General features: G+C 41.2%; 1 protein-coding gene across 1 annotated transcript; it reads right to left on the reverse strand.

The window, feature by feature from the left end:
• Positions 1 to 5257: 5257 nt before the first annotated feature.
• Positions 5258 to 14403, reverse strand: EIF1AX (eukaryotic translation initiation factor 1A X-linked). Its single transcript, XM_014875849.2, has 7 exons — positions 14232 to 14403; positions 13293 to 13376; positions 11624 to 11727; positions 10219 to 10269; positions 8736 to 8817; positions 8537 to 8628; positions 5258 to 6972 (listed from the first exon to the last, which is right to left on the reverse strand). Exons 1-7 carry the CDS (start codon positions 14245 to 14247, stop codon positions 6967 to 6969), a joined length of 435 nt encoding a protein of 144 aa, XP_014731335.1. The 5' UTR covers positions 14248 to 14403; the 3' UTR covers positions 5258 to 6966.
• Positions 14404 to 15835: the final 1432 nt, after the last annotated feature.

Here is a 15835-nt window from a genome sequence, read left to right on the forward strand (position 1 = left end):
AACTAAACTGCCCTGTACTGCACAAACTGTTGTATTGTACACACTGTGGCAGAAGTTCAAAAGTACTGACCAGGGAAGGCCCTAAAGATCATTTATCCAAATTTATTGTCTTGCCAGTGATCAGTTAAAATTTTTACAGTTTCAGAAATCCAGAAATTCTCTTGTTTTAATAAATGGTAGTTTCTCTGCCGTTTACACCAATGTAGCATTATTCTGCCAATACAACTACAGAGAAATAGAGTAACACAAATACTGACTTCCCAGAGTCAGTACCAACTCTATACCAATAAACTAACTTCAGTATCATTAAAGGACTACTCTCACAGAAGAATTACAGTAGGGGAATTTGTTGCAAAGATTCACAGGCTACTGCTAATTCAGCTCAAGCGAGAAAAAGGTTTCTGCAGCTTCTGATTTCTTGTTACTGAACAGTAAATAGTAAGATATAATAATATCTGCTGAAGAGATCATAGATATAGTACTTCAGCTGTGCAAACATTCATTATTGTTAGAGTGAAAAATACTAAAAATATGTAAACAGGCAGGAGCTCCTAATCTGAATTTGACTGACAGATACCCTCACATATTGTGCTCTCCAGTTTGTTCAGAGGATCAGTGGAAACTCCCAGATTACCTTGAAAGTTTAAATTTCTCAGAATGCTTGTTTGGAGAATGCTCAGTGGTTTACACCTTACCTTCTTTAGGCGTGCACACATCAAAATAAATCCCCAAAACCTATTCAAGAGTACATAATATTTTGAAAACCATTAATAAGGAAGGCTTGGGTAATAAAGAAGGAAACTATTAGGTGTCATACTCTCCTTCCTTCCCCCTGTTATTTTTAAAATTGATTTGGATGTCAATCTACACAAATAATCAGAAACACTCATGCAGTCTTCTCAATATAAAGTTATTGGCTACTTGGCACTCAAGCTGTTCCCTCTAAATGCCTCCCCATGTGCTATACCAGACACAGATCTTCAGTGTTTTTTGGTTCACCAACATCTGCTTATGTACCTATTGATAGCTTAACCTAAACTGCCCCTAAACACACACAGTCAGCTACTGGCTCTATTACATTGTTTTTCTTTGTAACCATACATTATTTTCTGTATTATTCTACACTAAATATTACAGTTAACCGAGACTTTTGTAGTCCTAAGCAGTAGCTTTACATCAGTTTAGTTAAAAACCTTTCATGAAGCCTGAGATCACTCCTTCTACATTTGTGGATGAAGCATACACTTGGCAATATGATAGCATCAATCCAAACTGGGGTGAGGAGAGGCAGACATGGGAGTTGTTGAGGATTAAAGCATAATTTAATAAAAAAAAGGACAAGCTAATACTGGCATTTTCCACTTTTCAGCAACTGTTTCACTAGTCGGTGCCAGGGTAACAATACACCAGTAACAGTATTTGTTCCACTTACAAGAGGCACACTCACACTTTTAATGAAACAGTCCCTAGGCTGTTACACATTTCCAACACCTCTGTGAAACTGGTGCCCTGTTTCGGGAAGAGGTTTCTGCTCACTTGCCCATACTCTGGTTAACAGCAGCAATCCAGACACATGACTAGGCTGGAAGTTGTGTAAGCTGTTATTAAGGGGATGCAGCTGACAACCACAGGGAGATACAGGTGCCAATTCCTTCTGACCCAGTCACTCAAGAGGAATACAGTAAGGCTGGACAACACACCAGTGGGTCTTAGGACATCTTTTAAGCTGCTTTCAATTAACAGAGCTGCCAGAATCAAGTCTGAAGATCCATCTCTGTATATTCCATTCTGGCTCCTTCTGCCATTTTCAGCAAAGCTTATGATCTAGCTGCATATTGTCACTTGTCCAAGACAAAAAAGTCCCTTTGTCAGAGCTGCTGCAAGACTCCCTCTGGTCAGCCACCTGCTGCAACAGCTCATTATTAACATCCCAATTTATTCCAGAACAATCTGCCAAGGCAAGTTGGGACAGTCACTGTCCAGTGGGTAAAAAGGCAGCAAGGTCTTCCAAACCTTTCCAGGGTCTTGGGCTCCTTGATTCTAGTCTTCAAGATTACTGCTTTAATCACTGTAGCTTCTCTATACATCTTCATGACCAGGGCAGATCTTGTTACTGGGTCAGGCAGCCGACTAAAATTCTTCTCAGAAACCTCGTTAATGCTCCTTTCTCCACCCTTCACCACTGTCTCCTACAGTTAGTTTCAAAGTCTTTTAAGTCAGAAGCTGTTTCCTCAAGCCCTGCGCAGCACTTGGCTTTCCTCTCCAAGCACGGAGGCTAAACACAGTCCCCACCGTGTCCTGTCACTGTCTTGAGGACTGTCACAAGGCTGTATCTTCCTGACAGCCAGCACCACTGATAGTGGAACATATATAAGCTACACAATTCTGGGTGTCCCATGGGGATCCTTCAGTATTTCTGCTGCTCTTTGCTGTATTTACTCCAGCTGGCAACAGCAGTATCCATCGTGTGTGTTAGGTGCCAGAGGTGCACCTAAGCCCATACTAACATGTTTCAATCAGCTGCTTCTTTAGGAAGAAGGTGACCTACTTCCAAAGCCCTAAAAAAATCTCTAATATTTCCACTGCTGGCAATACTTATTGCAGACATGAGCACCTCAGAGTCTCTGAAAGCCAGGACTAGAAACTTCCTGCTGAGATGCTGCTTGCTCCTGTTTCGTTTTTTTGTTTGTCTGCTCCCTCCAGAGGCCAAGCTGATCATTATCCTCAACTGGGAATAAAATTCATTAATTTAACCATAACGAAGAGTAGGGCTGATTAGGAATACAGGTGCTGGTGACAGAGCAGACTCCTACACCATCACAGCCTAGACACACAATGACAAGCCACCCACTTTTGCAAGAGGGAAAAATGAGTGCCTACAAAACACAGTGAAAGGGCTTCAAAAGAGAATTTACTGCTAAGCAAGTGATGCAGTAAGAGGCCCCGAGTCTCTGTCAGCTTCTGCTGAAGCTTTCCTTCCCTGAGCTGGCTGCCTGGATATAAATAAAACTGCTGTGCAAGTGTCCTCTCTACAAACACAGAAAAAACATGAAGAACAGCTCATACATCAGAGAAGTCTCATCTGTGCATTTCTGAAAGTATTTTTTGTACCACTAAACTAGCTGCAATTACTAAAATGAAGGTACTCAGTTTTCACTTTACCTCTTTATTTGGTTGTGACTGCATTTTATAATCACTGTGTTGATCTCTGGCATTCAATCTGACAGGCAAGATAGCACAAGCTATAACCTGAATTAATCAATGGGAACTCTGACTCTTGCTTGCTGTGATTAAAAACATAATGAAGCCAAGGCCTCCTCCTTTACTTCTCTCTCCTTCTCCAAAAGGAAGGGCAATCACAGCCTGAGAAGTAAGTTCTGAAGACCCATTTTTGCAACAAAATGAGAAAGCACTGCCAACAGGTACCTGCAGAAAAGCCAGCCATGGGACTCAAGTTTAAAGGAACAAATAAGCTGCACTCACACTACAACAGAATTATTTCAGATAATACTTCCCTCTTCCCATACAACTTTCAAAAAGCTACACCTAATTTTAAGTCTTCTATGAAGCAGTCAACCTGCCTATAGGATAGCAGTGTCCACAGATGAAAAGCTAGGTTTGAGTCCTCCAGGAAACCATAGGATAACTCCAAGTCCTCTGATATTCATATCCAGCAAATAATTATGGATTAGACTGGAACTTGCTCAACTGCAGAAACAGCTGACATTCCAATTCACCTGAGAGCAGGACTTACTTTATGGCCAGAGGGTCTCAGGGAGCAGCAGTCCCAGCATTATTTCACGCACAGAGATGCCACCAGTCCTACCAGTTTATCATAAAGAACCTGGTGGGAGTGTGGCCAAATACCACACAGTGCAACCTGCCAGCCTTGGTCATCAGCTCACTGACATTCATGGACATACCCAGAGGACAGAGCAACCCCTGTGCCAGCCTAACCTCTGCAGGTTCCATCTGTACACTGATTTAAGTGTGTGTGTATATTATGGAACCATCTATATGAGATTTATGGCATGTATCACATATCTGGATGGCACTAGCACACAGTTTCCTCAGATGTGCATGCTGGCACATGCAGAGCACAGCCATGACAGAACCTATCAGCAGTAACAAATAAATGGCACAGAGCTCAGCAGTCATGGGTTACCAGCTCCTCCTCTTGAGAAGGGAACGAGAGGTTGTTTCTCATACACCTTTTTTCAGTTGCTGTGTCTGGACTGTATCTAAGGACTAGGGTGGAAAAACATTAGGGCTGTCCAAGCAAATGCACAGTTGCCCCTATTGCAAGGTGAAGAGACAAGATTTCGAACAATGGACACAAATAGTTTATCAAAATGCTAATTACAGAGAAAACCTTGAAGTGGGAAACACAGAACACAAAGTTTGTATTTTAGCTGTGGGAGATTAATTTTTGTATCCCTGCTTTCAATTTTGCACTCTAAGGAAAAAGCCAGCAGCAATTTTCACAGTTACACAAGAATAATTAAAAATTTATCTAAGAAATACTTTTACAGATGGAGCACCTTTCATAGCTTTAGAGTCAGCAACCTTGCAATGCTCTAGCTGGCAGCTGCTGTTCTACCACTGTTCTCTAAACATGGGAAAGACAGCTTCTTGTGCAAGCTGTTTTTCCAGCCCCAAAGGAGACAGGCAAGAGGGATGATATCAAGCTGTCTCGACTGGACTGTGAAAGGAGCTTTAGCAGAGGATGGAGAAACAAGGTGGCCAAGAGTACTCAAAAAGATAATACAGCCCAGCTTATGAGTAGAAACCTAAGAGTGTTAAGCTAGTGAACTAGTAAGAAATTAATATTTAAGTAAGAAATTTCCTTAAAATCTGCAGTTTAGGTTGAGCCAGACATGAACCTGGCAGCAATGAAGACTGGAGGGAACCTAAGGGCAAACCACAACAGATTCTGACAGAAACAGTTTCATCTTTGACCCACAGCTGATGTCTGTGCTATACTGAGAACTGTAGGCTCCCTACAGCAGCAGTGTGTACACGTTTCCCCTTACCACTGACCATGCATTTACATTTCACATACAGAAGATTAGTTTTGGCAAGTAGTTCCCATAATATCTGAATCTTCAGTACACATTCCCCACAGTTTAATCACTGACCTTCCTGCTAATACAACTGAAAGGACAGACACCTTCTGCACTTGGATCTCAGGAACTCTGAGAGTTTTTAACCATTTTCAGAGCTGCTTATAGCCTGTTGAATACAATGAGGAAACCAATGAGCTTAGAAGTGGTTTATAAGCCTTATTCTGAAACATTACACCATTTATGTTCCTTCACAATTGAACCTTACAGACATACAAAGACAGAAAATTGATACATTTAAGATCAGTTGAGTAAGAATGCTGTACTGGTAGAATCTTTCCCTCAATATTTACCAGGTTTTTACAACAAATAGTTAAAATCCATTAAATATTTGGCGAAATTACTTAATACTAAGAAAATGTTATTTCTAGAGCAGGATAGCTGATCCATAGGTAAGGAAAATAGACGCTATAATGAAAGAAAAAGAGAAGACATTTTAAAAAAAGCTCTGGATGTCTAAATCTCCTTTAAAAAACACGTAAAGCAAAGAGGCCACTCCGTATTTAAAGCCATTGTGTTTTTATCTACTGGGGTAGTCACTTTACATCATACCAAAAAGACTGTATAAGGAATACAAGTGTTAATCAGATCTTTATGGCACAAAAGGAATTTTTCCATTAACCTGCTTTCAGAGTTGTTAAATACATTAAAGACAAAGACACTAAGGCTACCACAAAATAATATTTGCATGATGATGTTAGTCTTTATTCAGTTTCTCAACTGACTCCTCCAGTCTGAAGGTGGACAAGAATCTTTCCAGTAGTCTGTTTCATTGATTTATTCTGGATGAAAAGATTCTTTCTACTTTTGACACAAACTTATTTTCTTATTTATATTGTTACTCAAAGTTCACATAAGCTTTTATGTTGCACCTTACAATGTATGGAATTTCAGATTAAAATAAAACTCTACTCTTAACATAACCTTTTATATAATGTAAAAAATATTCTACATGTTTAACATATCAAGAATGTTAAGCATTTACTTTGGGGAAAATCTATTTTATGCATTTTTCAGTACAAACCCAACTGTGAAGGCTTTGCATTTGTGTCTCCCTGTTCAGTCGGGTGCCACCCAGTGTTCATCGTCTGCAGCTGCAGCTCGGCCACTGCACCAGCCGCAGTTTCCAAAAAATTGCAAATTTGAGATGCTGCTCACTTTTCAGCTTTACTCCTCTCCCACCACGCCCTCCACCATGGAAAATGTACATCTTTGAAATAATGAGTGTTTTTAATTATCAAAATCAGTATAAAAATAGCAGCATGCTACTAGATGTGAAAAGCAGATTCATCATGCATTGTGAGTTTAAATGCAGATTTCTGCCTTCCTCTTATACTATCAAAATCTTTTTTAAAGTTAACATCAAGGCAAGGGGTATAAGGACAGACACTGCATAGTATGATTTGATACTAATCTGAACTGGGTTATTTGCCTTTAATCAAAATCCATGATAATTACAGGGTAAACAATTTTTATTTCAAAATACAAGTTTAACTGGAATTGTAGTGATGAAAGCAGAAGAGGGAAAAATGCAGTCTTTTACAGCCCATGTCACTGTACCTCACTTACATCCAGAGATAAAAGCTCTAATTGGTGAAGAGACAAAATATTTGTGGCATGTCATTGAACCTTTGTGATAATCCAGCGTTATCCATTTCTAAAGAAATATAAATACTTTAAAACAAACATTGAAAATAAATCCTTTTGATGTAACAAACTACACTCTTTACCGAGAATTTTCAGTCTTCTTAAAAGTAAGGGACTTCACCCAAAAAATAATCGAAGTATCAATGTAGAACAATCCTTGGAGGAAAAAAGTTGGAATGTAAACCTCTGTTCCAAATTAGATCTGAAAAGCAAAAACACCACATCATGTATTTCATCCAAGTATATTTTTCATCAAGCAACTCTTTTTTGCCACAGATCATACACAGATCATTGTTAACACATGAACAATTACTCCCTGCTTTTGTCCCCACCAGCCCTGTGACAATACTAGGGTCATGCAGGTGAGCAATTCTGTATAACTACAGTATCTACAATACAATTATACATCACTACAACAACCATAAATTAGCCAATGATTCTCAGAAATGAAAATAAAACCAAATTTGAGACTCACTTCCCTAAGTAGTGACTTTCTAACCATTCTTCTGACATAAAAAACATAGGAAAGGCTCCACAGAGTTCCTCCTATCAAGGACCTCCGAGGCTGAATTTCATTCCAGATACATGACAGGGATCCTCAGAGGTTACTCACATCTTTTCTTTACATCTTTTACTTTCTTAAAGCATGATACTAATATTTTGTTGAAGAGCTGACAAAAGCTTAAAAACAATCACAGCTGCTCACTTAACCCCACACACTGATCCATTAGTTTGCAAATTTGTCCTACAGCTACTTATCTCTTTGATGTCTTACAATAGCCTCATTATTAAAAGCATGTAGCACTAGTTTTTCTGGCTTCAATGAGCTAAATCTTCAGCAAGCTCAATCACTGACAGGCCCAAAGTGAAATTTTCAGAAGTCTGAAGAAAAATTCCTCAGCATTTGGATATTTTTAAAATACTTGATCTAATGAATCATATATTGAGAACCTCAAAAAAGTCAGAATAATGTAAACATTTTAAAAGAATTAGTCATATTATCAACTCAGAGAGAGAGGACTAAAAAGATGAAGAATTAAAGCATAATAGTATTCTTAGAACAGTCTATCCAATTAAGTTAACTCACTGGCTTGGTAAGTTACTACTTATCCTCTCAGCCAGCTGACCCTGCATACATTCATCTCTCAGCTGTAAATTAAAGTGCATCAAACTTAGAAAACATTGCACAGCAGATTCTACTTCTGCAATTTATTATAAAATTTGAGTTGTAACAATTTTACTATTATAATTTCAGTGTGCATGACCAGTTATTACAATTTAGTGGTAAGCAGTAACACAAGTGACTGTGACAGTCAAGATTATGTTAATTTTAGAAAAAATACTAAGATGCAGCTTTTTGTAGTTTTTATGTAAACAAAAATGGAGACTTGAAACCTTTGTTTTTTAAAAAGCAAATCCCTCAATGATTTCTGCAGTTCTGGTGGGACAGTGAGGCTGTTAAACCTACAGAGGAATTGGGGGTGGTCAAATGACTGATTTTCTATCAGGCACCTTCAGACTGCTGCATGTGTGTTTCAGCAGCATGACACCAAGTGTACCATGTGTTCAGAGGCCAGCTCGGGAACGACAGGAGAGAGGATAGAAAGGTGGCACATGCATGCACCACACCACTTCCTGAGGCAGTCTCTGAGGAGCAAAGCTATCCTGAGCAGCCGTGTATTCTTTGCTGTAGAACTAACAACAACAGCTTATTGCCAAAGATGAGGGCTTCAAGCATGTGGTAAAAATAGACATTTACTACTTACATCATCAATATCTTCATCATCATCTCCAATATCATCAAACTGGATTTCATCATCATCTCCAGGACCAAATGTGTCTGTTTCATTGATTTTAGCTATGAAGAAATTCAGAGAAGTTAAGGAGTGCACTTACACTGTGCCAAGACAGACTGAGTATTCTAGTCCAACATGAACTTGCAATTTGAAGTGAAAAGATTCTTACCATGTTCTGGAAGCTCTCCATATGCTTTCAGGCTTCTGGCTTCATCTGCATTGTATTTTAGAATAACATCAGCCTTGTTATCCTAAATAAGAATTTATTAGAATGCATTAATCACCTATGAAGGAAAACCAAAACTATGAACCTCAGCAGACTCCATTATTTACAACTATACTATTTGAAGTGGATTAACACCTATAATATTTATAGAACATCCTGTTCTTCCTTCCCCTGCAGTTCTTTAAATGTGAAGTAAACACATTGGAATATTTTCATTTCTGCTGAGTGAAAACTTCATTATCTCAAATTAAAAGTAATTTATAGATTCATAGAATGGTTTGGATTGGAAGGGACTTTAAAGATCATCTACTTTCAACCCCCTGCCATAGGCAGGGACACCTTCCACTAGATCAGAGAGCTCAATCTGGCGTTGAACACTGCCAGGGATTGAGTATCCACAACTTCCCTGGGCAACAAGACAAGAGAATTTGAGACAAATAAGCAATGTTGAGAATTAAACAACTTCACAAGTTAAGTTTCATGCCTTTGAAATTAACCTATCTTCAGACAATACACACAGTGAAGTGTTTCATGGTCAATCAGGAATCACAGAATCACTGGGTTGGAAGAGACCTTTAAGATCATCAAGTCCAACCCACGCCCTAACACCTCAACTAGACCTCGGCACCGAGTGCCACATCCAGTCTTTTTTTAAACACATCCAGGGATGGTGACTCCACTGGCATCCCAGGCAGACAAGTACAGTACTTTATCATTCCTTCTGTAAAAACCTTTTTCTTAACATCCAACCTATATTTGCCTTGGCAAAGTCAAAACCAAAAAATTCCTAGTTTTAAGTACTTTAATATATACAGTAACTGACAGTCTCTTACAAGTTTTATAAACCTAATTCACCTAATTTCACAGGCAGAATCTACCTTCAACAACTGATGACAACACTAACATTCATGAAAGGCATTCACCTAATGAAAACTTGACAACTGTTTCCCATTACTGTTTATATTACGTAAAGCTATGCCACTCATTTTGGAAAATTTAAGTGCAAACTAATTACTGATTAATTTGCCTCTTAAGGTAAAAGCCTGAACATCGAGGATCCAAAATTCTGATTACCAAAAATTCTAATTATCACAATAAAATATTTGGTACTTGACTCAATCTCCCTTTTTACTACAGGATGCAAGCACCAAACAGCTGCATCTGAAAAATAAGGCCAAGTTTGATGACAATAAGCACCTTCACTCACAAAGTCTCAGGGTGCAATTTAGAAGAACAAGTCGAACCAGAACTTGTCTACTCATTACAATCTTCCTGTACTACAAGGAAACCAAAAATCATGATTTAGCATAACTAAATACAAACACAAAGTTAGACAGGAATTTCCTCACAATACCTGTTGTAATTTAAGTAAATAAAGCTATTTGTAAGATACTCCTTATAGTGGCATATTATACTGAATTTTTACCTGGTAGTCTCTTAAGCCAATCAATATAATATCAGATGTGTTTATCCAGACCTGAAGGAGAAAATATGTGTTACAGAAATTCAACTTCTGTTGTATAACACAAAAACCAAATAGCACATTTAGATTTACGGAGAGACATAAAACATTTCACTACAGCCCCCACCTTCATTTCCTAACCAGTATGCCAGAAATATCCAATTTAATGTTTTAACAGCAAATCCAAGTTCATAAAGACTCATAGTTACATTATTTTTATATGTTATGGAGCTATTACAGGGTAATCAAACTTCTTTGAAGAGCTTCTAGCCAACAGGGTGGTTATAAAGCCTTAACATGTGAGAAAACAGAAAGGAAGCATCAAGGCACTAGTCGTGAACTGGGCTCCTCAAGAGCAAAAATTAAAGAAAAACCTGATGAAGGAGGTGATGGACAAGAACAGTGAAGAGCACAAGAAAATGAATGGAGTTGTTTCTAGAAACTATGTTAACCACAAATCTGCAGAACAGAAGATGCCTTTAAATGCAGAGGGTGATTCTGTGTGCGTTCTATGCCACATCCACTTGATTTTTTTGGAGAATGAATTCATTTCAGTTGGAATTTCCCTTCTTTTAAACATAAAGAATAGATAAGTGGTGCTTTTTGTAGCAAGAAGTCAATTCTGCAGCACTTAGTGTTTATTTATGCACATTCTCCACTACCTTCAACAGTTTCTTGCAGGCAGTTATAGCACTGGTTTCACTGATCCCAAGACACGTGCATTCGCTGCTGTACAAAAATTTGAACAATCCAGAATGAAGCCAGTGAATGTCTGTTTTCATTGGAAACAGACTGAGGGACCTCCTCCTTACCATCCACCAGCAGAGAACAGCAAGATCTAACACCTGACAAGGGCCAGAGGGGACACCATCTGAAGGTGGCAAAGTTAAGAATGCAAACACTCACACCTGACATCCCTGAAGGTACAAATCTTTGCAGATTAGCTTTCAACAGAAATATTTTGGGAACTGATGAAGTGGACAATTAAACAATGGCATTGGAGGTGTATTTTCTAAATAGTTACCAAGTTCCCCATCTGCAATTAGGGAGAATTTTATTATTTTATATACGTGTAATTGTCTAGAATATGAAAGGCTTGTATGTCATAAGCAGTCAAAAAACCTTCCCCTGAAATATACACATTGAAAGGCTGCCCTTCAACTGTGAGTTTCACCCAAGAGCCAAAGACAGCCTATTCTTGTGCCAGCAATGGAAACAGAAGGACAGACTAGTTTACTATCAAAAAAGTAGTTTAAGGTATTAAGTGAAGTAGAAATATTCATTTTTGTAACAAGCTACATACGTAAATTTTTACAATTACATATCATGCATAACGACATCCTTTCCTATTGCAATGCTTCAGCATTACCTTTTTCCTTAGCTTCCCTCTAATATGACATAACCTCTTCACACCATCAAAACATAATGCCTCCAGTCTTCCATTGCCTAACATCTTGATCACCTGGGCATATTCTGAAAGAGATGGTAACACAGAAACACAGAATTATGTGGGCTGGAATAGATCTTTAGGATCAACAAGTACAACCATTAACCCAGCACGGTAAGTCCAACGCTAAGCCATGTCACAAAGCACACAGAGCTAAACTTCTGAACAAACCCAACTTCAAAAGACATCCAGTAACTCTTCCACCGTAACCCAAATGTGCTGTAACATTTTATCAAACATGAACTGCTGAGAGGAGCTTCAAGCACCCAGAGAGGCTGCTGAATGTATCACAGTTTTGTACTGCTGTTGATGTTAACATTTTCAAATACTGCTCCTTCTTGGCTGCATCCACCCTTTTGCTTCCTCTGAAATGCTTACTACAGAAAATCTCAAAGCTATTGAGTCACTCTCAGAGTCTGAAAGTTTATGACAACATCGCAGCACCTGTCCTAAAGGACAACATCTCAGTGCTGTCACTGAGGCAGGAGAAAGCTGCATGCCCTGTATAACCACTCACTAAGACTCTGAATCCCTCTTGCAGAGGCTCTGTGGACAACACCCCACTGTCCTTGAAAGGACATAACCTGGTGTTATCAGACACTGTCTGGAAGACAACCAGCAGACTTCAGCTGAGAAGCACTTCTCCAACACCTACCCCCTCAATCTCTTCACCTTGTATTTTGTCTTCTCCCTCACCAAGCTGCAAAAATCACATACTGGAAAACTTCACACAAGTTAGATAGTCCACTTAACCACAAGACTTTTCATAACTGAGAATAATGTTTCATTAAATAGATTTTGCTTGGGAGATGTAAAGGATCTTAAGTTTCAGACGTACATAAAAATAAACTCATCTTCTGCTTACAACCAAAACAAAATACCAGAAATTTGTTCAGTGGCACTTATTCTACAGTGATTTGAATCAGTACCTTTCTCATATTTCTAACAAACCAACTGATTCCTTGGTTATTAGGAAAGCACTCATATTATGTGAGCAATCACCAGAGTGTGACACACAGGACAGGGTGAGCTGAAAGGGAGGTGTCACCAAAGGCAGGGCAGATGGGAATTCCAGTCATCTCCTGGCTGAACTCACTTGTGCCTTATTTCACCTGACAGCATCCCACCTACTGCTCTGGTTAGATTTCCAGCCCAGGAGCCAACTGAACCAAACCATCAGGGGACAGAACAGTGAGATGAGCTGCTCTGCCACATCAGTGACTTTGGGGAGCTCAGTGAAGGATCCAAGAGATGCTCGAGTCCATATAAAACACAAAGTGGGACGGTGAATCTCAGGGACAATTACTGGCAAAACTGAACCACATCTGCTCACAGACTCTCACACAAAGCTATCAAGAGGTTTCTAGAGAATGTTCAAGTGCTGTTTTACACTAAGGTCAAGAACAGGGGAAACTTCATTCTTAAGTGGTGAAGCTATGAAAAATTTCCCTTCTCCTACTGTCTTTCTCTTACACTCAATGCGTCATTTGGAATTCAAACACAACTCCAATAAGAATACCTCTCTCTATTCTGTCACTTAGCGTACGTGACTGAAAACAATGACATTGCCATACTATAGTTAAAAACTCACCTTGCCCATCTTCTTTGAACACCAGTTCTCTTTTTTCTGATTCATTCTCGTTCTTACCTCGTCGCCTGTTTTTACCTCCTTTGCCTAAATTAAAAGTGGGAGAAATAAAAAGCGTTACTGTCTCTAGATACATTGAGTGAAAAAAATCAGATTTATGGAGATTTTTATGCTTGTACTCTATATGGCTATTTTAAGTATCCTCCCCAGATCTAGTTTTTTTGCTTACTTTTAAGTCTAAATTTTTAGCCGAGTAGTAACAAAATAATTATACATTAGAATCTCCACTGTTTAAGATGTCCTGGTTGCTCTGGAGTGGTTTTCACAAAATGGCCATTTTCAGTTTCTGTGATCCCTGCTACCAAACACCTCAGAAATAACGGTGGGATAGTCTGATGCACGTAATCATCAATAGCAGATGAATAACTTCAGTTACCGTGGTGCTGAAATCCCTGAAATACTCAAGAGGAAGCTTACTCTACAAGTGAAGCTGCCCTTTTAAAAAGGCACACACGTGGCAACAAGATTAGATGCTCTTCACGAAGAGCATAAGAGCAGCTCATACTTGCCCCGCTGTTAAAATCTGCTGCTCCTTTCCCTCACGGTTTCTGCGTTTCCTTTCCGGGGTAAGAAAGAAGGGAAGCGGCAGCAGCACTGCCCATCGAGGGCACGGAGGGGCCCGGCCGCCTCCTCGGCAGGGCCGCTCCTGACAAGCGAGCCGCGGGCAGGGCCTCCCGCTGCCGGTCGGGCCTCAGCGGCCTCCGCTGCGCGCCCGACAGGCGGAAAAGGCCCGGGGAGCCGCCGGGGTGCCGGGAGGGCCCCTCCGCCCGCGGGCTCCGGGCTCCGGCGGCGCCCACGTGAGGGGCCCCGGGCCTGCCCTGCGCGACCGCACCCGGGTCCGGCCGCGCCGCCGCGGGCCCGGAGAAGGGAATGGAGACTCACCTTTATTCTTGGGCATGGCGCCGAACGCTCCGCCGCGGAGGGGCTGCGGGAGGGGCGGCGGGAGGGGCTCCGGGCGGGGGCGGCGGTTCGGGCTCGGCGGCGGCTCCGGGCGGGACCAGCGGCGGGGCCGGGGCTGCGCGGGCTCGTGCGCTGCGCTCCGGCCGCTGCGCCGACCCGGCCACAGCGCCCCCGCGCGGCCCGGAGGACTGCAGCGGCGCGGGAACGGCCCCGGCCTCGGGAACGGGAAACGAGCCCGCCTGGCCCGGCCTCGGGAGGGGGAACGGGAACGGCCCCGCCTGGCCCGGCGAGGCGCTTTGCGTGGAGTTCGCGGAAAAGGAGGAGCAGAAGCGGGCAGCGCGCAGCCAGCCAGCCCCGGGACACCGCACAGCGCTCGGGGGAGCGGTGTTAGTGAGAACTCCTTCCAGTACCTGCCAGGAAAGACGGGACGAGACTTTTTATAGGAGCGCGTAGTGACGGAACAAGGAGGAACGGGATCAAATGGAAAGAGAGTAGGTTTAGATGAGACATTAGGAAGAAATTCTTCACTGTGCGGGTGGTGAGGTACTGGCACAGGCTGCCCCAGCTCCGGAGGTGTTCAAAGCAAGGCTGCGTGAGGCTCCCAACAACCTGCTCTCGTGGGAGGCGTCCCTGCCCACGGCTGGGGGATTGGAACTAGATTATTTTCAAGCTCCATTGCAACCCAGACTATTCTATGATTCTGTAAATCAGAGGGTACAAAGGTGAGGAAGGCTGACAGCAGAAGCTGTGGTACACCAGCCCCCGTTTCTGCCTTTGCAGAATTTCTGGGGGCTTACAAATTATCCAGTTTATTTGTAAACAAATTTAAAAATGTTTTTAGACAGGCACGATAAATCCTTATGTGAACAAAGGGCCACAGCTATGCACACCTGTGATCCCATGCGTGAATTTCACTGAGGAAATCACAGTACCCTTGCCCTGTATCCATTACCAAACCTCTCCATGTTGTCTGATGTCTTGCTTTTGGTACACTTTGCAAAACCGCTGGTGACATTCCTCACAAATCATCCATCACAATTACAGCCATTTTTTGTAGACTATGCAACCTTTGAAAATCTTCCATCTTTTCCAGGTTGCAAGGTTAAAAAGAATCACAGCTGTTAGTTTCCAAATTGTATTAGTTGCTAAAACATGGGCCTATTGCTTATGGAGTACTTCTGCATATACTATCATGTTTCAAATGTTTACAAAGTGCATTAATTATCCAACATGCCCATATTTTCAGTTTTCAGAGCAACGCAGGTATTGCAAATGTCATTCAGCAGCCTCCCATTAAGTGGTACTTCAGAGTCGACTGGAATGTGACAGGGTATTAAAATACAATATCCTTGCACTGCAGCCTTCTCGTATGTTATTCAGGTTTGTAAGCACCAGCTGAACACGAGTTTTTCCTCTATCTCCATGTTTACCTTCCTCAGCATGCTGCAGTGTTGGGACACTTGCTCTTTACAAACCCTTTCTGGCTGGCAAAGCACATGCAGTGTGTTGTGAAGGTAGTTCAGAGTTAGTGATGAACAAGCAATGACTTATAACTGGTTAGAACAAATGATTACACAAAACAACCC

Source organism: Sturnus vulgaris, chromosome 2 (assembly GCF_052056855.1).
Source record: "Sturnus vulgaris isolate bStuVul1 chromosome 2, bStuVul1.hap1, whole genome shotgun sequence".
NCBI classification, from domain to species: domain Eukaryota; kingdom Metazoa; phylum Chordata; class Aves; order Passeriformes; family Sturnidae; genus Sturnus; species Sturnus vulgaris.